Source organism: Phaenicophaeus curvirostris, chromosome 17 (assembly GCF_032191515.1).
Source record: "Phaenicophaeus curvirostris isolate KB17595 chromosome 17, BPBGC_Pcur_1.0, whole genome shotgun sequence".
NCBI classification, from domain to species: domain Eukaryota; kingdom Metazoa; phylum Chordata; class Aves; order Cuculiformes; family Cuculidae; genus Phaenicophaeus; species Phaenicophaeus curvirostris.
In genome coordinates this window covers 2374637-2401680 of record NC_091408.1, presented here as the reverse complement: position 1 = coordinate 2401680, position 27044 = coordinate 2374637, and the positions used below count along the sequence as shown (strand labels likewise).

The window sequence follows — 27044 nt, the reverse complement described above, 5'->3', positions numbered from 1 at the left end:
GTGAGATTTTTTGTGAAGAAACTGCCCCATTTCCTCTGCTGATTTAGAAATGCTCAGTTCACCAGTCTCTTGCTCCTGGGATTCCTCCTTGCTTGGAGCGTCCCAAAACAGGGCACCAGGGCCAAAATCTCCTGTTCTGCTGTACCCATCCCTCAAACTGAGCCAAAGGGAAAACATTAGGGAGTTGTTTGGTTTCTCTATGATTCGCAGGAAACCTGCTAGGAAAATGCCAGCCTGTTTCTCTGCACAGTAAAGCAATTATCCTACCTAGAGGAGATGCAGCTCGCTCGCTGCTTGCTTGTCGCATGTCTGATGAGGACATTTTCCTGAAGGCCAGGTGGGGATGTTCTCTGCCTTAAAATATATTGTCTGAGGAGTTTGACATCCCATATTTCCAGCTAGCCCGTTGATTAATGACAGTGGTTGTACTCAGGAGCGCACTGGAGAGAAGGGAGAGGGACTCCAAGTCTGGTACAGGGCTGGCAGTGCCCTCCAGTGACGCTGCTCTCTGCCCCAGGCTTGGCTGGAGCTGCTGGCCCTGTGAAGAACCCAGTCACCTGAGCTGGTTTCAGACTGTTTAGTGCCACTAGATGCATCACTGCGCTGTGCAGCCACACTTTTGCTTCAAGCCATTAAAGCACAGATAAACTGTTTACTCCCATAGGCTTAACCTGAGTGACTCTGAGTGGGCTCTTGGCAGCTCCTGATCTATGCGATTGCTGCCACGCCATGAGCTGATTGCTCCTCTGCTGCAAAAATCACCACTGGTAACAGCGATCATGCCGGCACAGACCTGGAAGCAGGATGCGACCTCTGTTCGTGTTGAGTTTTCCCAGTGTTTGCATCGATTTGTTTACATCGTGTGGCACAGCCAGCTCCTGTTTTGGGGACAAAGGGCTGTGAGCACTGCAGTCCAAGTCCTTTCTATTTTCTCCCTCTCTGTGCTCCCACAAATCCTAGTCCAGGCTGCTAGCTTGCCATGTCACCACAGACTGCTCGCTGTTGGTGCCAAGGAGACACCACTGCTGTGATCCGAAATCTGCATGTTCCCATTTCATCATGAGTCTAGTAGGATCTCTCTAGGCTGTTGGTTGCTCAGATAAGTGAGTTCAAGACAAGTTAGTCTGCCTGACTAGTCCTTCCTGGGTGATTTCAGGGAGAAATCTTTCAGCAGGCACAAGTTAACTCTCCTTTGAAGCATGTGCATCTCGGCACACCCGTGGTTCACATTTACTTCCATCAAGCTACTCCTTTTGTTCAGATTTGCCAAACTTCTAATTGATTTCACCAACGTCAGTTTTATTTTTTCTGTTTTGCAAAACTGAAATGATGCCTCTGTATCAGCAGAACGGATGGCTCTGCAGGCAGAAAAGCTGCGCCACTGTCTGCTGCTTTGGATTGAACATCTGGGTTCTTTAATCTCCTCTCTGCTTGTGCAGGAGTAGAACGTGGCGCTGGCTTCCTCTTGGGAAACATTTCTGCTGTGGAGTGAGGTGATGGATGCAGCAGGAGACGGGCTGTCGTGACGTGAGCTCCGAGCTCTCCTGCTGCTTCAGTAACCACTTTGCTTTGTTGCAGCTGCTGTGGAAGCGTGTGTCTTGTACGGCTTGAAGCGGAGGGCAGCAGGATTCCTGCGCAGCAACAAGATAGCAGCTCTGTTTATGAAGGTGGGAAAGAGCTATCCCCTGGCAGAGGAGCTTTGCAAGAAAGTGCAAGACCTGGAGCAGCTCATTGAGAATGCGTAAGGCACCAGCATTGCTGTTATCCCATATTTCCTTCTGGTTTGGTGTGTGTGTAGTTGGGTTTGGCTGTGGATCACCTGTACAGGAGGAATTGCTTTTTCTGGTAACAGCGATCACACCGGCACAGCCACGCGCAGACTCTTGTCCTGAGTTTGATATCTTGACTGAACTGGTTGCTCTTCTAGGAGACAGGGAGTTGTGGTTGTGGTTTAAACTAGGATGGACAAGTTCTTACTCCCTCTGCCCCTTGTCTCATGCTTCAGGGACAACTAAGTATGTTTGCTCCAGAACTGTCACAGTTTATGGACCAGTGGACTAAGCCAACTGGAACCAAAATTGCTCTGCCTCAACGTGCAGGGCTTGAACCTGCAGTAATTCAACTGCTGTTTGCAAGTGGCTTACTCATCCTTGGACAGGAACCATGGAGATGGATGGAGCAGCTACCTGGGGGCAGAAATCTTCATGCTGTCCTCAGATAAGCTGCTGTGCTTGTGAACTGCTGTCCTCAGGCACCAGTGGAGGAGGTGTGTGGTTTGGAGGACTCTCATGAGGCACTGATTTAGTGAAGTCAGTTTTCAAATGCAGATGTGGGCCTTCTGGAGCAGGGGATGGAATAGATGGGGAGAGCAGTCTCTAGAGCCCTGTCCCCACGCTGTGCTCTGTGTATCTGCCAGCCACCACCATTACCACCACTGAAACCCTGACCTCACGCCCCACAAGGTGCCTTGAGTGCCCTGCGCTCCTGCAGTGCTCGAGGATGAACCTGTGATGATGTTGTCTTTTGCCTTGTGCCCCTAAAGACGAAATCAAGTCCAGGGCATCCCGGAGAACGTGCGCAAGATGCCGAAGCTGCCCAACCTGTCTCCTCAAGCCATCAAGCACCTCTGGATCCGCACAGCCCTCTTTGAGAAGGTCTTGGATAAGATTGTGCATTACTTGGTAGAAAACAGCAGGTAAGTGCTGACCCAGGCCAACCATTTGCCTCTCCCAGCTCACTACCATCATCTCCCCTTTGGACCATGCTGGAGATGTTGAGGCTGAGGTGCCTCTAAGAGGGCCAGAGAAGTCTCTGGGTGAGACAGGCCAGTAGTGTCACTCTGTGCCCATCACGAGGACTCTGATACCCTGCTGCTGGTGGCCACCGTACACTCCCTGAAATAAAGACAGGCCACACTTGCTCTGCTGATGTTTGGCTTGTCAGGGATTGCATTGTCCATGTCTTTTGGAAACTGCCTGCTGTGGTGTCCTCTCCTGAGGAGGCGTCGTCTCCCATCCTGAGGATGTTTTGTTAGGAGATGGTGATGGGCACAATGTGCTGCAGAAGGGCCCAGGAATTTCACCACTACCAGAAACAGCCTGTTGAGTGGTTCTTGCCTTATCACTCTCAGGGAGTGATGCAGAAAGGGAAGGAAGGGCTTTGCAGTGATTTTAAACCACTATCTCTGTCATTTTGCAGTCCCAGGGGACTGAAATCCTACAACATTCTGCTCTCTCTTATTTCTTCTAGTAAGTACTATGAGAAAGAAGCTCTCCTGATGGATCCTGTGGATGGGCCAATTCTTGCATCTTTATTGGGTAACGCTTTCCTTGTAGCTTGCTTTCCAAGCCTGTGAGCCCAGTTCTGTGATGTGGATGTGAAATGCAGTTATTTTCTAGTAAGAATTTCAGAAACTTAATAGCCCTCGACAGGTAGCCCTGCGGAGCGCTCGTGAAGACCACATGTTGAGCAGTGAAGAGAGATGTAGAGCTGTAAGGCTGAGCTCGAGGGTTTCCTTTCCTTGCACAGGCTTTACTAATCCTGATGGGCATAAGTGAGGGCTGTGGCTGGGCTCTGGGAAGCATCGTGGTGCTGCAGCGCAGGGCTCAGCATGCACATGATCTGAGGGGTGACTGTGGTCACTGGAACAGCACCAGTGACTTCCTTCTGTTTGTGATTTTCTGCTCTGTGCAGTGGGACCCTGTGCGCTGGAGTACACCAAGATGAAGACCGCTGACCACTTCTGGACAGACCCCTCAGCTGATGAGCTGGTTCAGAGGCACCGGATCCACAGCTCGCACTGCCGCCAGGACTCGCCCACCAAGCGCCCCGCGCTCTGCGTGAGTGCGAGAGGGACAGCCCCCAGCAGGCCTCCTGGGGCCCACGGGCAGCGCTCAACAGGGTTTGAGGCTCCACCTGTTTGAGAAGGACAGAGAAACCCCCTGAGGGAAGGTAGAAAAGGGCAGTTGAAGTCTTCAAGCCACAAGTGGTGGGAACTTGCCCCTCTGTGTCATGCAGTCTCTGCCCTGTGGGAACAGCGTGTATGGAGTGAAAGCAAAGGCAGCTGAAGGGCTCAGGGGAGGCCTTATAGCCTAGAGAAGAGAACTTAGGGAGAACTTAGAGCAGCTTCCAGTACTGAAAGGAGCTCCAGGGAAGCTGGGGAGGGGCTCTGGGTCAGGGAGGACAGATATAGGACGAGGGGGAATGGTTTTGAGCCAAAAGATGGGAGATTGAGATGAGATGTTAGGCAGAAGTGTTTTTCTGTGAGGGTGGGGAGGCCCTGGCCCAGGTTGCCGAGAGCAGGGGTTGCTGCCCCATCCCTGGAGGGGTTCAGGGCCGCGCTGGAAGGGGCTTGGAGCCCCTGATCCAGTGGCAAGGAGTGGAACTGGCTGGGCTTTGAGGTTCCTTCCAATCCAAACCATTCTATGGTACAGAATTGAGCTTGGCTAGAGCCAGGAATCCCCACAGAGGAAACAAAGGGAAAGATTTCTAATAGGGACTTTCTGAAGTGTGTAAGTGAGTTGGAAGAAAGCTTTTGAAATCAGGAGGTGTCTGTGCTGACCTAACGTTTGTAGGTGGATCTCTTCTAGATTCAGAAAAGGCATTCGAGTGGCAGTATGGATGACCGGCCATCGCTGTCCGCCAGGGACTACGTGGAGTCACTGCACCAGAATTCCCGAGCCACGCTCCTCTATGGCAAGAACAATGTCCTGGTGCAGCCAGTAAGTACCTGCTGGGCCTTCTGGGTTTTACAACAGTGCTCTGCTCCCTGCTGGGTAATTCTGTCCCAAGATGCCCTTTGATGGAGAAAGGCACAGGCTCATTTCTCATCTGGGAAGGCAGAGACTGGACTGTGTTTGCTGAGGTCTTGGTGATATAGATCCTCCCAGTAGAATGGAAGAGCTCTGCTTCCGTCCAAGTAGAAACGGGCTCCTCTCTTGACCAGAGGACACGAAATGCCTCCTCCTGTCCCTTCCTGCTTACTGTAGTCAATTAACAAAGTACAAACTGCTCAGGTGGAGCTGTTAAGTTTGCTTCAGCTGGGCAGCTGCTCCTGGCCCTTTTCCAAACTGGTGAGATGTCCTGTTGCTTCTGCTGGGAGGTTTTGCAGGACCACTGTGGGTGTCTCAATGTTGGATGCGCTCAGAGACAGGAGGCAGGGCTGTGTTGTGGTCCAGGACTGCGCCAGAGCATGGGTCAGCCTCAACAGTGCTTCATGCTTCTGGTGTCTTCCAGCCTGCTCTGCCAGCTCACTCTGTTCCTGTGTTTCTCTTCTCAAGCGAGATGACATGGAGGCAATCCCGGGATACCTGTCCCTTCACCAGGCTGCCGACATCATGGCACTGAAGTGGACTCCCAACCAGCTGATGAACGGCTCCGTGGGGGATCTGGACTACGAGAAGAGGTGACTTGCTCCCAGTGTGCCCTGATGCTGGGGCAGAGGGGAGGCAAACCCTCCTCAGGCTCAGGCTGCGGATTTGGTGTCCAAGGTCATCAGTATGTTTTTCTGCTACACGCAGAGCAGAACAATCATTCCTGAGTCTGTAAGAGGGGAAGGGATGGGTAAGGAGGCCTGAGGTGGTGGGAAGGGTGGGTGGTGGGAGATGGTGTGAGGTGCTCTGGTATTGCTTGGAGAGTGCTTGTTCTGAAAGACACAAAGTGGTTTCATTGATTGCCCTCAGGGGTCTTCTTCAGCAAAATGTGTTTTCAGTTTTGTTTATTCTCAGTTCTAGATTTTTTGGGTTTGTTTACCTATGTTCTTTTCACTTCCCCTTTCTTCTTGGCCCCTGGGCCATTCTGTTGTGCCCAATACCCTATTTTCATCTCTACACTACTTTTCTGAGTTCTTGTCTTGGGCATCAGCCTAAGCTCTAAAACTTCCCAGTGTCAAGATGTGACCAAGGAAGAGAGGAGTCAAATGGCACAGTAAGTATGAATCTACCAGGAGTGACTCTTGCGCACCCGTTCCCGTCCTTAACTGTCTGGATGAGCTTATATTTTAAGCACTATTTTTGTAAAGGGGCAGATAATGCTGCTCAGAATCTGGAAGTTGCTTTGTTGTGAGGAAATAGGATGTTATTAAACACTGACCTCCTCATGGAGCAGTGCTCTTGCTGAGCTCTCCACAGAAATGGAACCCTGAGTGAGGCCACGTGTCTCCTGGTGAGATCCCCTTCTCTGGCTTCCTCCTGGTGTCCGTCTGCCCTACCTGTTGGCCAGCAGCTCTCCAGTGTTTTCTAGGTTTCCTCAGTCACCTTGAGGTGCCTGTGGTCTCTGAATTGGGGCCAAATCTACTTTCAGCTTTGACAAAAAAGCACAGATTTGGGGGGTTTATTTCTTGCTTACTTGGGGCCAGGAGCTCAGCAAAGCAGCAGCCCAGACTTGGACTGCACTGCACGTTCCCTTGGGGCGCCAGGACTGCTCCCACCAGGTTCCTGGGGCTTCCCCAGCACTGCAGCAGGATGGGGCGTCCTTTCCAAGGTGCCCAGAGGAGAGTCCTCAGTTCTGCACATCCACATCCCTCCCTGCAATTGCCGGGATCCCTGGGTGTGTTGTCCGTGTCTGGGAACAACGTGAGGGTAGAGAAACAACCTGAGGCAGGTGGGACTGGGCCTGCCTCGGTCGAGCTGTAGTGGCAGGGACAGTTACTAGTTCTGTAGAGATGTTGTCACTGACTCAGGCTGGCTTTGTGGTAGTTGTGTTGCTGCTGGGAACTCATCTGTTCTGTAGCTTCCCCTGGTGCCAGGATAGCTGGAGGCAGGATACGGAGCTGATGTGAACAGAAGCAGAGCTCCTTGCCTCCCTGAAGCTCACGACTTCCTCTCTTTTTTTCTGTTCCAGCGTGTACTGGGACTATGCCATGACAATTCGCCTGGAGGAGATTGTCTATCTGCACTGTCACCAGCAAGGTAAGGACAAGCCTCGGGAGCTGCTGGAGGGTGTTGTCACCCTGACGTTTGCATCGTTAGATCTTTGGGGAGGGTCCATAGGGGGATGTTCTGATTCAGCTCCAGGACAGGTGTCCAGAGCTCTGGGTGGTCACTGCTGTGGAATTGCTTCTAGGAAAACCTAGCAGCACTGTGGCTGTCAGGAGCCTGGTCTCCCAGGCTAGCCTTCTCCAGGGCTCACACTTGTAATGGGCTTAGAGAAGAATCCAAACTGGGAAGAAATTGTTTTCCCTACCAGAAAGACAGTTCCCTGGGCTTTCTTGCCTGCCTTCTGCATTTTTGACTGGTACTGTTTCCCTTGTTCATGTCTGTGTCTTCTCTCTGCTGTCACTGTTGCTAATAGTAGATAGCGGTGGAACGGTCGTCTTGGTGAGCCAGGATGGGATTCAGAGGCCCCCGCTGCGGTTCCCCAGAGGAGGGCACTTACTGCAGTTCCTGTCTTGCCTGGAGAATGGTCTCCTGCCGCACGGGCAGCTGGATCCACCCCTCTGGTCACAGCGGGGAAAGGTAGGCACCCTGAGAATGGGCTTGTTCCTGAGCCCACAGCACTGAGTTTGAAGGGATTCTCCCCCTCTCCTTTGCTCTGGTGAGGCCTCACCTGCAGCCCTGCATTCAGTTCTGGAGTCCTCAGCTTAGGAAGGACATGGAGCTGTTGGAGTGAGTCCAGAGGAGGCCACAGAGGTGATTTGAGGGCTGGAGCATCTCCTGTGAGACAGACTGGGAGAGTTGGGGTTGTTTAGCCCGGAGAAGAGAAGGCTCTGGGGAGACCTTAGAGCAGCTTCCAGTACTGAAAGGAGCTCCAGGAAAGCTGGGGAGGGGCTCTGGATCAGGGAGTGCAGGGATAGGACAAAGGGGAATGATTTTGAGCCAAAAGAGGGGAGATTGAGATGAGATGAGATGTTATGAAGAAATGTTTTGCTGTAAGGGTGGGGAGGCCCTGGCTCAGGTTGCCCAGAGCAGGGGTGGCTGCCCCATCCCTGGAGGGGTTCAAGGCCAGGCTGGATGGGGCTTGGAGCAACCTAATCCAGTGGGAGGTGTTCCTGCCCATGACAAAGGGGTGGAACGAGATGATCTTTTAAGATTCCTTGCAGCCCAAACCATTCCATGATTCTTGTTGGTGTTCCCGTGTGGAGTATCTCGGAGTAGAGCTGATGGGGAGTGCGCTCTGCCTGGCTTAAGTGACTGTTGCATTTTAAACAATCCTCCTCACAAAACTAAGAGGGAAAGTAGGCTTGAAACATGGCAGCTTGGTTTAGCTTGTGGTCTTGACCAGCTAAATAGACCCAAATGAGGGCAAATCCAAAGGGAGGTGATGTGGGAGTGCTGGCCGTGAGGTGTGGCGAGTATGGTTCTCCTGGACCTGGTGATGCCTCATGGATTTCCTATCCCTGGTGCGCAAATGGGTTTGTTTATCCACTGTGTCATTGCAAGCTTAATCCAAAGGCTGCTCCAGCTGCTCCAGCACAGGGAATGTGCAAACATCATCCAGGCTGTTGTGTTAGGCAGCAGTTTGGTCAGCAAGGCAGCGTCCACGTTGGCCTGTGTGTGTGGTTGGGCGCGGGGTGGCTGATGAAGAACTGGTTCTGTTCACCTCCAGGGGAAGGTGTTTCCCAAGCTGAGGAAGCGAAGTCCCCAGGGCTCCTCCGAGTCTGCATCTGACAAGGAAGATGATGAAGCCACGGATTACGTTTTCAGGATAATCTACCCAGGGACACAGTCTGAATTCGGTGAGTGTGTTGGCAGAGGGTGTTCCAGGCAGGTTATCACGAGGAGTGTGGGCAGGCAGGGATGCAGCACTGACAGGCACGTGGCAATTTGTGCCAGGGAACTGCTCTGGCGCAATGGGCTTTGCTGGTAGCTGTCCTGCCTTTCATTCAACATCGTGTCTGGGTGGGGGTTATTTTTTGTTTTAACCTTTCACTTGCTACCAAGTCCTTTGTTTCTGTAGCTGCCCAACAGCCTCCAACTGCCTTCGTGGTTGAAAAATAAACACTTGCACATTATTTCAGTCATAAGGTTCACTTTGGTTATGTTCCTCAGGGGTCTCTCTTCACCATCATGAGCCTCCAGAGCTGATCCTTCTCTTGTTGTCACCAGGCCAGCTCAGTATTAAATCCAGCTGTGTTCCTTCAACGTTAGGGGAGGTTACAGCACCCTTCTCTGTACCACCAGGCTCGACCCATGTGCCTTTACTCCCTCCCTTCCCAGGGCAAAGAAGAGGATGCTGTTGGATTGACCAAATCAGAAATCTTTCTTAATGTCTGATTGGGAATGATCTGAACAACATACTTGGCTGAAGCACATTTGTCCTACTCTCGTGGGATACTAGGAATGATTCTTTTTTTTGACCTCTGGGAACGTTGTAGATGACATTGTAAGGGAGAAAACTAAGAGCGTAATAGAAGACTTGTGGAGTGCTTTTAGAAAGCTATGAAATTAGATCAAAAACTTATTCCTATATTTTTGAGGCTGGAAGGGGCAATCGCATCTCCTGTGACTCCTCCATAATATCAGTTAAGATTATTCTCCCTGCCTTTAGCTGACTAACGCAATCCAGTGAGTCAGATAAAAATCTGATTGAGGCTAAAATAGCAGAGCGCGATGCTCCTTTCTGCAGCTTCCTTTTGATCTACCCTTTAAAATTTCTTGCTGGGGGCCAAATTTCCTGTGAAATGAATTGCTGCAATCTCCTTAGCTGGCATCATCAAAGTCTATGTGGTTCCTGCAGACCTTCCCCAAGGGGGTTGGAACTGCATCACTTCTTTCTTCTCTAGAGATTCTTCCTTTCTCCCCTTATCATTTATGCCTTTGTCCTCTCTCTGTCTCTAGTTACCATTAATGGTAATTTTCACCCATTCCTTGCGTCTGTGATGTCCATCGCTGCTGTGAGAGGGAAGAAGGCAAGGACTGCAGCTACAAGCAAGATGGTGGTGATTCCTAAATGGTTTCCGAGTCTCCCCATCACATCCCGACCTCCCCTTGCCACGCTGGGGGGCACTCAGCATCAGTGTAATCCAGCTCTTGTTTGTGTCTGGTGCTTCTCTTGCCTGTGTTGTCACTTCACAATTCCTGCAGAGCTGTCCTCGGTCACTGCTGACTGTCACTGCCCCATCGGCTCCTACCCAATAGGAGGGAAACGGGATTATTTCAACCTATATTTGAATGAGAATATTTCAACCTATATTTGAATAGGAATATTTCAACAAGTACCAGCTATTGAATACCAGAACAGGGAGAGTTGGTGAGCCCAAGGGCAAGTGAGGAAGACCTCTCCCGGCTGGAGGCTGGAATTTCTGCCATGTTTTAATTCTCAAGGAGGAACAACTAGGATTATTCTTCCTTAGTCTGTTTTTCTGCATCCCACAGTTGACCTTCATTGTGATGGCTTTTTCCTAGGAAGGGCAGGGGCTGCTCCAGGCCAGGGCAGCAGCCAGGGGTGAGAGCAGCTCTCGGGGCTGCCTGCTCCCCTGGCCCTGGCTCTGCCTGGCTGCTTTGCAGGGTGGCATCTGAGCAGCATCCGAAGCCGTTGCAGGATCATTTCTGTTTAAGCAGGGATTTAGCAAGTGACAACATGAAAAGCTACTTGCTCATGCTGTCCTTCTCAGCTACTTAATTGAAGTCTTTATCTCCTGTCTTGTGATTTGGATGCTCCCTTCTTCCTCTGAGTCCTGGATGGGCTCCTAATATTTGAGATGGGGACATTTCCCCTTCCAGTGATCCACTCTTCCTGGGGCAATGGTTGATGTTTTTTCTCATATGTGACGGTGTTGCAGCCCCTTTTTTACAGTCTGTTTGGGTTGGGTACTAGTTTCTGCCTTGGTTGGCACTCAGCAGTTCAAGATCAGCTTGCTAGAGATGCTGTGGTTAATTAGCAGACAGTGCTCTCGCTCTCTCTAATCAATGCTCTTTGCCTCCTTTCCTTTCTCCTGAGCTCACCAGTGCTGTGATTACCTGGTGGGGGTCCTACTGGGTAGCTGAAGTTTCCTTGGGAAGAGTGTGGGATGCTACGTTTGCTGATTAAAACTCTCCTCTGTGTTCACCTCCCATCGCCCTCCCAACCCCAGGGCAGTGCTGCTCAGTTGCTGATGCTCCTCTCTCTGCCCTAACAGTGCCCCAGGACCTGATGGACGCCCCAGGTGCTGCCCTGCCTCCCATGTGGCAACCTAGCACCCGCAAGTCCTCCTGCTCCTCCTGCTCTCAGAGTGGCTCGTCTGATGGGGGACCATCCAACGGCTGCAGCCACGAAAGGTACGACGGCTCTGCTGCTGCTGGCTTTGAGAAATGTGGATGAAATAAAACAGGGGCTACAGCCCAGCTGGTGGCTGAACTACAGTAGGTGTGATGCGAGTCATGAGGAACCTCTGAGGAGCCTGGGTCTGTTCAGTCTGGCTGAAGTGAGACCTCATTGCTTCCGCAGATGTGGTTAGGTTAGAGTGAGGTGGGTGTTGGTCTCTTCTCCCAGGTAATAAGTGATAAGACAAGAGGAAATGGCCTCAAGTTGCACCAGGGGAAGTTTAGGTTGGATATTAGGAAAAATTCCTTTACTGAAAGAGTGGTGAAGCACTGGCAGAGGCTGCCCAGGGCAATGGTGGAATCCCTGTCCTGGAAGAGGTTCAAAAACCGTGTAGATGTGGCATTTCAGGACATAATTTAGTAGGCACAGTGGGCTGACAATAGGACTTGATGATCTTAGAGGTCTTTTCCAACCTTAATGATTCTAAGTGGCGTCTCCAGCCTCACACTCAGCCCAGTTTTCCAGGGACCCTTTGCAGGCACCAGCAGGATGTGTTGAGGCTGGAGTGAGGCTTGGCCCCTCATCTGAGGTGTCTCAGCTGCTCTGTGACTGTGTCCTGGCAGCAGGAATTGCTGTTCCCAAACTGGGCAGAGGTCCTGTGGTGCTTCTGTGAAGGCAAAGCTGGAACAGTCAGATCAAAGCAGAATCAGAGGGAATGCAGAGGGACATTTCCTCTCCTCACATCTGATGTGTTTGTTGGCAGAGCTCCACTGAAGCTGCTGTGTGACAATATGAAGTACCAGATCCTCTCCCGGGCTTTCTATGGCTGTGAGTACTCATCACATCCATGATGCCTTAAGATGTGTGATGGGCAAGGGATAAGTCCTGTGCTCTGCGCTAGCAGTGGGGCAGTGGCCAAGGGTACTGGGACTAGTGTGTTGTGCACAGGGTCCTACAAGTGCACACTCGGGGTTTGGACCAAGCATCTAAACTCAGATCCTTGGACTTCAGCTGAAAGAGCAGCAGTGCTGGTGGTACAAGATGATGAGACAATGACCTGTCCCAGTAGATTCCCTGCTTCAGAGAGAATGTAGCTTCAGAGGGTCCCCTTCAGGAACCAGATTCATCAGAGCTTTCTCCTGCATTTCATCCTCATGGCTCCCTGCGTTCCCCAGCTGAATGTTTGCTTCTGCCTGATGCAGGGCTGGCCTATTGCAGACACCTCTCCACAGTGCGAACCCACCTCTCTGCGCTGGTTAACCACAATATCGTGTCTCCTGATGTGCCCTGCAATGCCAGCTCGGGACTGACCGTGGACATCTGGCAGCGATACCTGCAGGACAGCGCGGTAGGGCCGGTGCTCTGGGGACGTGCCAGTTGTGGTGGGCTTGGGGACGTCCAGGCAGCCTCACTTCTGTGGTTGTACCATGATGAAGTGAAGCAGACTGAGTGGCTTCTCTTCTTGGGGAACTTCTCAGCCTGCCCCAGACTGCACGGAGCCCAGGGCTCCTTGAAATGTGGAAGCCAGGGAGCAAAGGCTGCTCTCCTTAACATGCTCTGGGGTTCAGCAGTGACCTTGAGTGACTTCGGGCCACTTTCTGGCTGTGGTGAGCCAGTGTTTCCCCATCCACAAGGGTTTCTGCCTGTGCTTAAGCCCAAGCGCAGGTCTGAGAGAGCATCTGCAATGAATGAGCAGTGAGTTTGCGGGTACTTAGCATCTGGCAGCACTCTGGGTGCTGCAAGGCAGCAAGGCCAGGCTGGGGTTGTCCTTGCATCTCCCCGATGTGTCTGTGCACTGACTCGGAGCTCTTCCCACAGAGTTATGAGGACCAGGAGCTGCTGCGTCTGATCTACTATGGAGGGATCCAGCACGAGATCAGGAAGGCTGTCTGGCCGTTTCTTCTGGGTCATTATCAGTTTGGGATGACAGAGGCAGAAAGGAAAGAGGTTGGTATGGGTGTGTTGCCAGCTCAGCAATCAGGTGTATTGCATTGGTGTGCCCTGGACATCTCACAGCTCGAATTGCCTGTCTGTCAGAGCCCACCCTATGAAGTCTGGGGCATTGTGTCCCCTTTGAACTGCAGCTGTAGATAGGAGCTGGGAGAAGGGCTCGGGTAAGCAAGAATTGATAGAAGCAAGCTCGATGATCCCTTGTGCAGCTGCTGTTGACTGATGCCCCGTGCACCTCTGGAAGGCAGGAAAGGGGGGGATGGTTATTTTTCCATCCTAATTTTTGTGAGATGTTGTGGGTCAGGCTCTGGCTGGCGCTGTGCAGGCCATGGGTGGCATTGTCTCATCTACCCATTGCTAATAAAGACTAATCTGTGCGGGGCTGTTGGGAGTGTGCAGGAGGAGCTGGTTTCTAGGTTATTCTGGGGATAACCCTTCAAAGACCCTCTCTAAACACTGCAGGCTGATGACCAGATCCGTGCCTGCTACGAGCACACCATGGCCGAGTGGCTGGGCTGCGAGGCCATCGTCCGGCAGCGCGAGAAGGAGTCGCACGCAGCAGCTCTGGCCAAGTGCTCCTCTGGGGCCAGTCTGGATTCCCACATCCAGAGAATGATGCACAGGGACTCGACGATCAGCAACGAGGTGAGGGGGTGCAGGGGAACCCACCCAGACTCCTTATCGCGCTGTGCCTCAAGGAGGGATGGAGACACAGTTCTTGCTCACTCTCCTTCCCTGACCTCTGCAGAGTTTATACACGCAAAGGTTCACCCTTTTCCCATCTCAACCTATGATTTCCTGTTATAAAATACTCCCATGGTAATGGAGGAAAACTGTCACCCTTCCTCTCTCCGTCGCAGCCCTGCCCAGCAACACCCACAGTGCTAGGGTGGGGACAACTCCTGCTGTTCTGAACGTGTCACGTTTTCTTCAACCCCTATTGTTTGTGCGTGATGTCATTGCAATGCTCTGTAGAACTCGATTTGTGCACAGCGTGAGTGGCTGCAGGCTCCTTGTGCAGGGAGGACCCGCTCTTGTGTGAATGCTGGTTGCTCAGAGGGAACTCACGAGGCAAAACACTGAACTGGGTGCAGCAAAGCCCAGTGCTTCCTTCTGCGCTTCAGCTGGAAGCCAGAAAAGGGTGCTGTTGGCTTTTTACAGGGGCTGCCTTGACTGAGTCTGGCTTCAAACATCAATATTTGTCCTTTAAGAAAAGGAAAAACCATTAATATGCTTGGAGGGATTGTTTTATAGCATGTGACTTCATCGTTTATATAAACTAAGATGGGGTGAGCTGCATTGCTGCCAAATTAGGACAGGGATTTGTAGAAATTTGCACTCCAGGAAGACAGCGTGGCCTCTCCAAAGGGCAAAGGAAAGAAGTTTCTTTCAGACCCAAACATACGGTGTTTGAACAACTGGATTGGCCTGGGACTTTGTTTTTCTGTCATCTTCTCAGGCAGTTGATGACAATGGTGGCTAAGGCAGAGAGCTGTGCTGTGTGATGGATCTGCACGGCAGAGTTGATGTGTCATGAACATCTTCCCTGAGTCAAATAGGAGAATTTATGGGATGCATTTTCTGCTTGTTCTTCACAAGCTGATGCATCCACCTCTGACAGTGTGGCATGAGCCTTCCCCGACTCCAGATATCATGCTCTTTGCCATTTCACTGGCTTTTTCTCTTCTTTCTTGCAGTCCTCGCAGAGCTGCAGCTCTGACCGACAGAATCTTGCCCGGCTGCAGAGCGACTCCAGCTCCAGCACGCAGGTGAGCGGCAGCGCTTTGTCCCCTTATTCCCTCAGACACTGGCCACCCAACAGCGTACGGCTCTCTGCCCCAGCATGAGCTTATCGCTAGTTGATAACCATAGTGATTTCTGGCAAACAGACTAGTTGGAGGAGGTAAATAACTTGCAAACCTGCTTCTGGAGCCCCTAAGGTCAGAACTTTGCACTGCTTGGTGATGTTTAATATTCACCAGCCTGCTCTGCCTAGGCTTGAAGGACCAACCCCCACATGGCCTTCACACTTGAGGGCCCTTGGATGCTTCATACGTTAGTAACTGTGTGTTTAACCAACCTATTTAAATGACGTTCTGCCTAATATATTACGCTGAGTAAAGCGTAGTCCCTTGGAGCAGGGATTGTAGGCTCCAAGTTGTGCAAATGACCAAGCCCTGACCTGCCATATCCAGGCAGAGGAACGTAAAGGGTGAGGACTGAGCCCAGATATTCCTCTGAGAATCTGATTAGAATGGGACAGAGAGCTGGATGCTCAGGCTGAAATTGTCTCACACTGTAGCAGAGATGTGGAGCCACTGTCACGTGGCTCTGCTTGTGCTTTGCAGGTGTTTGAATCCGTTGATGAAGTGGAACAGACAGAGGCAGATGCTCAGCTAGAAGATGGCAAACAAAGCAAGATCTCTAATGGGACGGTTCCCAACGGCACGTGTTCCCCTGATTCTGGCCACCCCTCTTCCCAGAACTTCTCCATCACATCCGGATTCTCAGAGCGCAGCTTCAGCAATGAGGACAGTGCCCTGGAAACCGCCAAATCCTCAGCCAGCTCTCAGGGAAAGGCTGGTGAGACTGATGGGCCAGCCCCACAGGACCTGGATAGTGCCCAGCAGGAGGAGAAGCTGCAGGGCCAGGACAGCCTGGAAGGTGAATTTCCCACCAGCGGAAGCGTGGACTTTGTTCCCATGGGTGAGAGCACGGCAGGGGTCGTGCGTGATCACTGTGCTGTGGCCTTGACTGTGGTGGAGAGCTGGGCAGACAGCAAAGTCGAAAAACAAAGCTTGGTGGAGAGTGAAGATAACCTCTCTGAGGAGCCAGAGATGGAGAGTTTGTACCCTCAGCTGGATTCTCTGCCTGTAGCTGATCTGGCCAATGGTGAAGCATCTGCTGTCTCCTCGACGGGTGTCACCTACTCTGTAAGTAGGTACTTGTTGTTTGCTGAGTGGGTTTCTGCCTGATTGTCTGTTTGCCCTGTGCTAATCCTGCAGTTCTTTGTACAGAAGTTCTCTGCCTTCCACTCAAATTCTGCCCTGTCACTCCAGTGCCCTTGCAACTTTCTTTTTTTTGTTGTTCTTATTTGAAAACAAATCAACTTTGCGTTTGTTTTGGGCAGCCAGAGCTCCTGGACATGTACACAGTGAACCTGCACCGCATCGAGAAGGACGTGCAGCGGTGCGACCGCAACTACTGGTACTTCACCCCCGCCAACCTGGAGAAGCTCCGCAACATCATGTGCAGGTGGGAGCCGCGGGGGTCAGGGTGGGGACTGCCACGTGGAACTGGCTGGGCTGTGAGGTCTCTTCCGACACAAACCATTCCATGATTCTATGACCTTGTGCTCACCAGACTGAGCAGTTCAGCTGCCCTGCCCGGTGCTTCTCTGCCCCGTGACAGCCATGAGTCTGGGTTGTTGGCCAAAGCCGAGGGCTCCCTGGGGCGGCTCGGGCGTGTTGCCTCCTGGTCTGAGCCCAGCACAGCCCACCTGCTCTCTTGGAATATGCCTGGAAAATGTTTTAATGAGGATCAGCCCACAGAGCTGTGGCGCTAATGAGGAAGTGCCTGAAGCAACTAAGTGGTTAGTGCTTACCCAGGAGACAGGAATACCTGAGCTTGTTTCTGATTCTCTTTGTTTAGTCCCTGTGACTAAAAAGGTTGCTGTGTGACATTCACCAACTCAAACTAGCTCCAGCTCAGCAGCTGCAGCTGCTTTCAGGGCAGTGGAGGCTAAAATATTATTACTCATCTTGCAAATATGAGAAGAAGCCGCAATTTCATTCGAGCTGTCGCTTCATCTGACAGCCAGAGTTGGAGATCTCTGCTGAGATTAGACTTTATGATACAGCAACTTTTGGAAAAATAGTGGGCAGGATGGAAAAGATCATTCCCTGGTGCCAGCAGCGGAGCTGAATCCTTTCTGAACGCATTTTAACTTGCTACCAAATATGGGAAGATATCTCAGCAGGGCTGTGTGCTTCTGGGACACTGGTTCAGGGAGGCAAAGCAGGCGAGAGAGCCAAGAGGATGAATCGAGGGGGAAGGGTGAGGATGAGAGATAAATTAACAACCTCTTATCGGTCTCTGCCCTTGGACTGCCCACCCCACCTTGCTGTGCTTTTTGATTTGCCCCTGTGCTTGGTGTTGGTGAGGCCTCACCTCGAATCCTGGGTTCAGTTTTGGGCTCCTCACTACAAGAAGGACATTGAGGGGTTGGAGCTGCACCAGGGCAGGTTCACATTGGACATCAGGGAAAATTTCTTCACTGAAAGGGTTCTCAGGCCCTGGCAGAGGCTGCCCAGGGAGGTGGTGGAGTCCCCACCCCTGAAGGGGTTTAAAAAATGGGCAGATGAGGTGCTAAGGGATCTGGTTTAGTAGTGGACAGGTATGGTTGGACTCAATGATCTCAAAGGTCTTTTCCAACCAAGTGATTCTATGATTCCACTTCTCCATATGCTGATTTCCATGCAACGGCCATGGCTGTTGTGGGATGTTGTTCCAGGGCTGTGCCATGCCTGACTTCCCTGAAAAGTCACCACAGAAACTTAATCATTTCCAGATCAGCTGTAGAAGAGTGAAGTACAGAATAAACAGGGCTGATTTTACCCTGTCTGCTGCTGCGCATTGGTGGCAGCATCCCAGGAATGGGCTCACAGGTCACTTTTCCCTCTCTCTCACACAGCTACATCTGGCAGCACATCGAGATTGGCTACGTGCAGGGGATGTGTGACCTGCTTGCCCCTCTCCTGGTCATCCTGGATGACGGTGAGTGGATGACTCTGTTCTACTGGGGGGATCTGCCGGTGACCCTTTGCAGCAAGGGGTTCCATATTTGGAGGTGTGGAGTGGCTGGTGGCACCATCCCATTTGTCCTTGATGCTATCTGGCTCCTGAGAGCTCAACCTGGGGACAGTGGGTGCCTTTTACAGTGTGAGGTGTGTTTCTGAGGCCAGTCCCTGCTGGCTCTGCGTGTGTGGAGCAGGGAGGGATATTCCTGCTGCGGGTGGGTTGTAAGGATGCAGACACAGCAGTGTCCGTGCAGCCAAGCAGTGCCTGTTTCTCTCTTTCCTCTCCAGAGGCTCTGGCTTTCAGCTGTTTCACTGAGCTTATGAAGAGGATGAACCAGAACTTCCCCCACGGGGGGGCCATGGACACCCACTTTGCCAACATGAGATCTCTCATCCAGGTAGGGGCATCCTGGCACAGGGACAGCAGCCTCTCAGACCAGAGGAGGGAAACTTGGGATGGAGGGTCTCAAAGGGGCTGAGATGAGCTTTCAGTGGTGGAAGAGCAGCGTAAAGATAATGTGGAATAACATACGCTGGGATTGCAAAGGAGGGAGAAGCTGTGTGGAAGATGATGTGGTGTGGTAGGAGAGCAGTGGGAATGAAGGAAGGCAGGCAGAGGCATGGCTGCTGCCTTTGCTGAGCGCTGATGGGTTTCCTTTTGCTTTTCTTGGCAGATTCTGGACTCTGAGCTCTTTGAGCTGATGCACCAGAATGGTGATTATACGCATTTCTACTTCTGCTACCGATGGTTTCTCCTGGACTTCAAGAGAGGTGCGTGCTGGTGGGGGGAGGCAGCTGAGAGCAGCACGGGGTGGGGAAGGCCAGATCTGCAATGCTTGCACACTTCTTGGTTTGGTGCACTCTACAACTTCAGTTGTTTGAACTTTTTACTCTGTGTTCTTGTTTTACTTTTCCCTGGTAGCTTTGTGGTTGGCTTCTCTCTCTAGATTAAGAACCTGCTGTTCCAGAGCTGTGGGTGAATCTCTACTGGGTTTGTGTCCTCAAGCCTGTGCCACCTGCTGCAGGCTAGAATATTTGTTTCTACAGCTGACTGACTGATTGCTTCCAACTGGAACAGGTTCTTGTGGGAAGAAACCACCCAGCGTGTCTTCCCAGTGCTGCTGTGAACTCTTGTGAGTCAGGATGGTTGCAAACCCGCGGCTGGTGTAGTAACTGCTGGGCTTTTTCCTCTCTTCACAGAGCTGGTGTATGATGATGTGTTCTCTGTCTGGGAGACCATCTGGGCAGCTGCACATGTTTCCTCTGCACACTATGTGCTCTTCATAGCCCTGGCTTTAGTGGAAATGTACAGGGATATCATCTTGGAGAACAACATGGATTTCACAGACATCATCAAGTTTTTCAACGGTACCGCTTGTGTTCTTGGGCTGAATTTGTGGCAGCAGCTCAGATGTGGGCAGCACATGCCTGTCTGACAATATCGTGTCTGGGTTCTGCTGGGAGATGTTTCAAACAGAGCAGTGTGATGCTGATACTTGGAATACGATAGTAAAGAGACCTGTTGCCCCTAAACAGTTGGGCTCTGGTGGGGTCTGGTTGTGCCTGGGGGAAGCCTCCCTGCCATCCTTGGCTTGGAGGGAGCTGTGAGTGTAGGTTGTGCTTCCTCTGACTCTCATCATCCTGAGATGAGGTACTTAATGATGGCTTTTCAGAGTCAGAGGTCTCTGGGACGGGTGGTGCAGGGGAATTTGGGCAGGAATTCACAGCTTCAGCTCCCACCTGGAGTTTGACTGGAATGCAAAGAGCTGTGAGGCTGGGGGGACTCCTTGGGGCACTGGGCTGCACGGCTCTAACCTCTTTGTGGGTTCCTTCTGTCTGCGTTCCAGAAATGGCCGAGCGACACAACACCAAGCAGATCCTGAAGCTGGCCCGGGACCTTGTCTATAAAGTCCAGACTCTGATTGAGAACAAATGAAGGATGTGGTGAAGACGATGCATCCAGACAAAGAGCCGGGACTCCCCTTCAATGCTTCCTTCCCTTCTCCTTTTTCTCCAAGTGCCACACCTGTGGAATTAAGGTAGTTGGACACGTGCTGCTGTTTAAACTGGAAGTACCCTTAGCTCTCCAAGTGCTGTGTTCAGTGTTAGGTCCGGGGGCCCCGGCTCAGGTCTTCGCAGCCTTCTTCAGTGACTTAACCAAAGATCTGTACGATTGCATTTTACTGCTAAGGATTCGCTTGGGAAGACTTCCTTGCCTTGTTGCAGCAGAAGGGCAGCGTGTGTGGTTACCACCACAACTGCTGAGGTAGTTGCCAGCATCCCAGGTCGGAGCTCGGGGTCTGGGAGAGCGGAGCTGCCAGCCCTCCTCGGGGCTGACTCGGGCTCGACAGCCTTTGTTGTGAGGAAATAAAGTTGCTTCCCTGGACAGCCTCTACCCCGCGGCACGGGGAAGCCAGCCAGCCCTGCGAGCCTGGGCAGGACAGGGATGCTGCCAGTGCTCAGTTTCTCATTAACGTTCTGAGGTTCTGCCAGTAGCAGAGGGACTTTGATCACAGAAATTCTTCTTCTTTTGATCTTGTCCCTTGATGCCTAGCATCCCCTTTAGTATTTTTTTAGGGCTCTGTTCACTCCCTGGGGTTTTTATGTTGTTTGTTACTATAGTATCTGAGCACACTAAGAGTTTCGACTCTGGATGGATTTTCAGAAGAGCTCCAAATTCAGCATCAGGTTTTTCTTTCAAAATCTAGCCTCTGTAACGCTCTCTGAAGACTGGAAAATCTGGTCCTAACCTCCTCTGGGAACTCTAGACTTGAGGTTTTCTTACTTGCCTTACTCTAGCTGCTCGCGTTAGGAGTCTGGTCTCCCCATTGTTCCTCTGCAACCCCTCTTAGGGGAATGCTCCTTCCAAGGCAAGTCAGAGCTCCTGACTTCAGTGACTGTCCTGACTTTCCTTCTGAAGATGCCTGTCTCTTCCTCTGTTCATGGAAAGACCAGCTGCTCCAAGCTAGACAGTGCACACAATGCCCTTGGTGCCTGCAGGTTTTCTGTGTGCTTCTGGGGCTGGCTGCAAAGCCCCTTAAGTCCACCGAAAGCCTCCAGTTAGGTCTTGGTGGGCTTCTTTCACCTGCCTGTGAAGAGGAAAATAGCCCAAGGTCCCTGAGTGGTCTTTACTTTTGGAAGATGCACTTCTGTGGCCACTTTTCCTGCAGTGGCTCTCCGGCGCTGCAGCCTCTGGAGCGCACACTGCATGAAGTGCCTCTCCAGCACTGCCAGCGTGAGGGCTGAGCTGCTGTGTCCTGCTAAGGCAAAGGGTTTGGATTCATTTCTCAACTCAGGTAAAAACAATTAAGGAGAAGGAGAGGTGTGGGTTGTTGGTAGGTCTAATTCAGCCATGGAGGGCTCTTCGTCCTGGCCACAGAAGCCTGCCACGAGCGTGTGCTTTCGGCAGCAGGGAAGATGCTGGGTTGTAGCTCTCTGTAAAGGTACTTTCTCTCAAAATTTGCTGCAAAAAGTTGTGTTCTCCCTCCATGCAATGTGTGATGTGTGTGTGCTCTCCTCCCCTCTGCAAGACAAGGCCCTGCCCTTCTCTTGCTGTCGGAGCGCTGCTCACCAGAAGGGAAAAGAGGCTCTTCCCTTCTCCTGTGTGCAACATCTGTCTGTGCTGACTGTGTTTGGTATTTACTTGTGGCACGTGTCGGATGTTGCTTGCAGAAAAAAAAGACACGTAAATCTGCAGGAAAGATACCTGCTGCTTCAGAGAAGTTCTGCGGGGTGTGGTGAAGCGATTTGCGGTTTCTGAGCAGATCAGCTCATCTTTCTGCAGCACTGGGACACAGAGGCTGCAGCTGGAAAAAACAGGGAGCAGTAGGATGTACTGAATCCTTTGGAGAAGGAGACTGCAGCAGGGGGCGAGAGTGATAGGGAGCCTTTCATTGCCCATAACCCAACAAACAAATGGGTACTAACAGCCTAGGAAATTCTTGGAAGTGATTTCCTGCATTGAATCTCTAAAGAGTCTGCAGTAGCAGAGAAAACAAAGGCATTTGAGCTTCAGATCTGCTCGTTTACCTGCAAATATTTCATCTTTCCACAAAGGAGAGCAAAATGCTTATGCCCTCCCTGCCAGGCTGTTCTTGTTCCTTTTAGGTCCTAGGACAGGTAATGGTCTGCCTGCATCACCTTCTCCTCAGGGGAAGGGGGAGTGCTCTGTCCTCCCCTTCCTGAGGAGCAAGAACCAAGAGGTCAACTTCAGTACGGTCTTATCAAGCAACATCACTGACACTTTTATCTTTCAAGCTTCTGTTTTTCTTTTCTTGGGCTTTAAACAAAAGCAGCCAAGAAATTCTGCACAATATTTGCTGTCTGTATTAATTGAGAGTGTCTCTGGGCCGCTCAGTAGCAGTGTTTTTTGAATAACTTCTTGGGGGGAAAAAGTATTTATTTATTGATTGTACATTACTGTTTGTCCTTGTATACTGAAGTGTGTGAGTGTGCATCGTTACGCAACTGGAGATATATCTTTTCAATGTTCTTTACGATATCTTGTAAATGTTTACCAGAAAATTGTGTCTATATATAATACATATACAGTATAGAGAGAAAATATGTGAATTAAGTGGGTTATTTTTTTGAGGGGGAGAAGAAATCTTTCGCTTCTAAGAACTGTGTGGTTTCTATAGCACCTATTCCATGATGTGCCAGTGTGTCACTGTCCCTGTACTCTGAGAATTGTTCTGGTGCGGCAACAGGAAGCTCAGAGCAGAACCACTGTCATCGCCTCAGCTTGGCTTGATTTTAGTTCTGACTTTAAAACTTGTAAATACACACGTGGTCCCAGTTCAGTTTTGAACCTCATCAGAAGTTGTGGTGGGTGGGAGCTCTGCTCCTTGCTGAGCCCTCTCTGACCAGTAGGTTTTATGGGGTCGTGGAGACCCAGAGTGAAGGAACACGGGCATCTGGGGCTTTGAGATCTGTCCAATGGTTAAAAGCTACTAAAATTTGAGGAAAGGTTTTGTTGTCAGGGTGTTCGCAGCCCTTCTCCTGCCTCAGCCTCTCCTGCCTCGCTCTGCCCCTCTCCTGGATTGCCCTGGTCTGGGTTTCTGGCAGCGTGACTCCCTGTGGCCCTGCGAGACGGTGCAGATCTCTGCTGGCTGAGCAGCTGGAGGGTTGCCTGTTTACCACGGAGGGAGAAGCCCGTCGCAGGGGAACGCTTGCCCATATACAGTAATGTTGTCTGGTTCCTCAGGGGAGAGGAACGTCTCATCCCAGCAGCTCTGTGCGCCCGAGATCCACCCCATGCAGCAGCACTGCAAGCCGGGGACTATCTTTAGCCTGCTGCTCTTTGCTCTGTGGGACCAGGGGCTTGAGCTGCTGTGTCTTCTCCCTCTAGACTGCTGCAAACTTCACTGAACACGGCGAGATTTGCATCCCTTTGCCCCTGGCCAGTGTTCTCTGCCCCAGGTCTCTCCAGAGCTGAGCCTGAGCACAGGACACAGACTCCGTAGGCTGAGCTGTTCCACTCACACTACACACACACTGAGCATCCGCAGAGGTGTGGGCTTTTCACTTCATCCTCTGTCAGAGCTGCTCAGCTCACAGATAATCTCGATCTGTTTAAATACAGCCAACGTTTGTGTCCTGGCCCCGTGTTCCCCCGAGGGAGTTCCTAGTGGGTTCTCTTCCTGCATTTGAGCTTCCTGCTGGTGCAACCTCCTAAAAAACTCTTGGTACCCATCTCTTTTAGTGTTGCTCGTGTAAACGCTTTAGGACTTGTCTTTGTTCCTAAATGTGTGATTTTTATAGGAGTTTTTCTCTGACTGTTGAGTCTCTGAATTGCTTTGCTATTAACATTTTCCATGGAGGCTGAGATTGGTTTTTGCATGGGGAATTTTCTGCCACGCTGTTCTGCTCTCGTCCAGCCTCTAACGCTTTAAACATCCCTTAACGTCCCTCGATGTACCTTTTATTGTAACTAGAGCCAGCAGTAGAAACGCAGGTATCAACAGTCATCACTGATAAGTGAAAACCGGATCAAGAGAAGGGACTATTCCTGATGGCGATTGTTATCCTTGTTGCCTGCCCTGCAGTAAATCTGTGTTGCATATTAAGGCACCTGAAATGTGTTTGGTCCCCAGTCTCTATGTTTTATGGTGGCAGCGTGGGCCCAAGTTAACGTTTTGGTGCCGTAGCTGTGCATTTCTACAGCTTGGAGTGTTTGGATTTCTTCTAAACTTTGTCTGAATCCTGAATTTCCTGGAGAATGTGCGTTGTTGGAATAGCCATAGCAGTCTTTTAATATGTGTTTGATTTGAGATTAGTGATGAGCATATTAAACCTTTAAATTCTCATTCAGTACTTTAATAATTTTTTTTTTTAATGGATTTTGCACATGGAGGCTGAGCAGGGAGCCAAAGGTGGAGCTGCAGGTGGCAGCCTCTGGTCTGGGTGCGATGGCTCACGAACAGAGAAAGGCCACTTCGCATCAACTTCGTTGTAAGGGGTTAAAAGCACCATTTATCCCTTTTTTTTAAAAGAAGTAAATCAGTGCTAAAATTTAAACTATGCACAAGATCTCAAAAAGTACCTGGGAGTTTTAAGAATCAGCATGACTTCACTGCTAAGGAAGATAAAAAAATTTCAAAAATCCTAATCCTACATACCGTGAGACTAAAAATATCATTTTCATAAGTATTTAAATTCTCAGAAATTCAGTCTCCTCTTGGAGGGAAATTCCTAGGAGCCCGGGAAGGAGAAAGCTCTTTTTCACAAAGAGAATTAATGCTTTTCCCCCTCGGATGTGACATTAGACCCGTGATCCTCACTTCCCGAGTGCTAAGGGATGTTCTGGAGCTCTTGGCGGGGTGAGCGGGCGATGCTGGGCTGTCGCCCTGCTGCAGCCATCGGGGAGGTGACAGGTACTGTCCCCAGCTCTGCAGGACACAGGGTTACCTCTCAACAGCAGGTTATGAATGTATCTGATGTGTTGGCATTAGACTTTTCTGTTGCCCTACACTGAATTGCTGCTTTTCTATGTTGGATGCCATTTTGGTCTCTGGGAGTTGCTCTATCTGAGCTTAATGAGCACTATATAGCTTTTACTATATTTGTAGAAGTGCTGCTAATGTTCTTAGATAATTCGAATTCCACACTGGTATAATATCTGTTTTATATTATTTTATCCATGCTTTTGATTTTTTTTTTATGTAAACTGTTCCTTATTGTTGTTCAGAAAGAAGAACTAAAGCTCTATTCTCTATGGTTAATGTATTTTCAAATTAATAAAATCCTGGTGGTTCTTTACGACTGCGCGGTCCCCGGTGAGACGGCAAACGTGGGGAACTCTGAAAAGGCGCCTTCAGAAATGCTGTTTCTGTGAGCACTGAGGGGGAACGCCCCGATACTGGACCAGCACTCGCTGCCCCAGCCCCGCTGCAAAGCTGGTGACACGGAGCGGGTGGCACCGTGGTCACTCGGGGCATGGGCAGAGCTTGCAGGAGGGAGCTGGGGGTTGCAACTGGGCTGGGGAAGCACAACCCAGTGCTTGGAAGCTGCAGCTCTGCACGTGCCCCCTGCCCCAAGCTCGATGGGTGCTTCTCTGCCCCACGATCACCTTTTCTCCTCCTTGGACCCTGTGGCAGCTCCAGGTGCAGCGGGTCCCAGAGCCTGCTCTTCGCTCCGCAGGAGATGGAGAACAGCTTTGCTCTGCCAAGAGAGATCTGGGTCCTGGAGGCACGGAGGCAGCCAGGTGAGAAGCAGAAGCTGCAGGATCCCTGGCAGCCACTGCATTTTGAAGTATTTTTATTTTTTCTCTCTCTCTCCCAGCTTTCAGAGCCATCCTTTGCTCCTATTGAGTCCCTTTTCTCCCCAAGACCCTGCTGCCACCTCATCTCCTTTTTGCACCTCTCCCCTGTTGCAGCGCTTGCTTTGATCTGCATCACGGTCCTCGCCTTCCCTGACAGGGGACAGGACGAGAGGGAATGGCCTCAAGCTCCGCCAGGGGAGGTGCAGGCTGGACATTAGGAAAAAATTTTTCACAGAAAGGGTCATTGGTCCCTGGCAGAGGCTGCCCAGGGAGGGGGTTGAGTCACCTTCCCTGGAGGGGTTTAAGGGACGGGTGGACGAGGTGCTGAGGGACATGGGTTAGTGATTGATGGGAATGGTTGGATTCGATGATCCGGTGGGTCTCTTCCAACCTGGTGATTCTATGCTTCTATGATTCTACGACTGCCTCTCTCAGCCTCCTGTGTCCCAGCAGCCCGTGGCCCTGCTGCCTGACCCAGCGTGGGTGCCGCGTGCAGCCGGGCAGCGACACCTCCTTGCCTCTGCTGCTCTCGGAGCCAGGACCTGGTGGCGATTTTTTATTCCTGCCTGTGATCCTCCTCTAGTGCAGCCTGGGTGTGCAGAAGGTGTGTAAAATGACCTTGGACTTGATCTGAGTGTCTTGCCTTGGTAGTTCCTGGATCTGTCTCCAGACCTTTAACCTGGTAGTGGTGTGACCGGCTGCGCTGCCTTCCTGGCTGCAGGTAAGCGCGTCACAGGAGTGACGAGTTTTTCATTAGAAAACGCAAGGAGGATGAGAGGAGAGTGGGAGGACGAGCTGCTCACAGGATCCTGTGCTTGGAGCTGGCGCTTGTCATCCCTGTAGACTCCAGCAGGTCTTTGGGTGCTCGTGGGGGCTTCCAGCGCTCTCCCTGGGCGGGTGTCGTGTGTGGGAGTGGGGAAGAAGTGAACCTTGACCCTGGGAGTGCTCGGTGCCACCAGCCACCTTCAGTTCCTGTGCTGGGGAGGCAGAACAGATTTTCATCAGCCTGGATGTCATGTGTTGTACCGCACCGAGTTAAAATGCATTTCTAAAAATGGGATAGAAGTGAAAGCAAGATGGGACACTACCTCCAGCTTCCTGCCTCTACATACTTATGAGCAGAGGCTTAATTAAATAAAACCTGATATTTAATTAATCCTTAATATGTTTGCTTCTTGGGGCACATTTGCTCTCATGGCACAGCACCAGCTTTTAGTGCAGGCGAATTGATTGCCAGGGAACTCAGAGTTAAGAACTTCAAAAGGCTGATGAAGACACTCCCCAAACACGCGTAGTTTGCAGAATGTCAGGGTGGGATTCAGCAAGCCCTTGCAAATGTGTTAATTACCTAA

General features: G+C 51.1%; 1 protein-coding gene across 4 annotated transcripts in view; it reads left to right on the top strand.

Moving 5' to 3' along the window:
* The window catches only part of SGSM1 (small G protein signaling modulator 1), a 35123-nt gene extending 15154 nt beyond the window's left edge, over window positions 1-19969 (top strand). Inside the window, exons 4-26 of one of the 4 annotated variants that reach the window (XM_069871407.1) lie at window positions 1579-1741; window positions 2543-2695; window positions 3250-3317; window positions 3694-3839; window positions 4590-4721; window positions 5280-5404; window positions 6841-6908; window positions 7294-7454; window positions 8545-8674; window positions 9777-9956; window positions 11057-11195; window positions 11945-12009; window positions 12384-12529; window positions 13000-13128; window positions 13594-13776; window positions 14829-14900; window positions 15480-16064; window positions 16262-16386; window positions 17825-17907; window positions 18219-18328; window positions 18605-18701; window positions 19131-19298; window positions 19778-19969. In XM_069871407.1, coding sequence (XP_069727508.1) covers window positions 1579-1741; window positions 2543-2695; window positions 3250-3317; window positions 3694-3839; window positions 4590-4721; window positions 5280-5404; window positions 6841-6908; window positions 7294-7454; window positions 8545-8674; window positions 9777-9956; window positions 11057-11195; window positions 11945-12009; window positions 12384-12529; window positions 13000-13128; window positions 13594-13776; window positions 14829-14900; window positions 15480-16064; window positions 16262-16386; window positions 17825-17907; window positions 18219-18328; window positions 18605-18701; window positions 19131-19298; window positions 19778-19866 — 3317 coding nt within the window. In that variant the 3' untranslated portion in view covers window positions 19867-19969. Of the gene's footprint in view, window positions 1-1578; window positions 1742-2542; window positions 2696-3249; window positions 3318-3693; window positions 3840-4589; window positions 4722-5279; window positions 5405-6840; window positions 6909-7290; window positions 7455-8544; window positions 8675-9776; window positions 9957-11056; window positions 11196-11944; window positions 12010-12383; window positions 12530-12999; window positions 13129-13593; window positions 13777-14828; window positions 14901-15479; window positions 16065-16261; window positions 16387-17824; window positions 17908-18218; window positions 18329-18604; window positions 18702-19130; window positions 19299-19777 lie in introns of those variants that run through there. The other 3 variants (XM_069871406.1, XM_069871408.1, XR_011338686.1) reach the window with 3 other exon arrangements.
* The last annotated feature ends 7075 nt before the right edge of the window (window positions 19970-27044 follow it).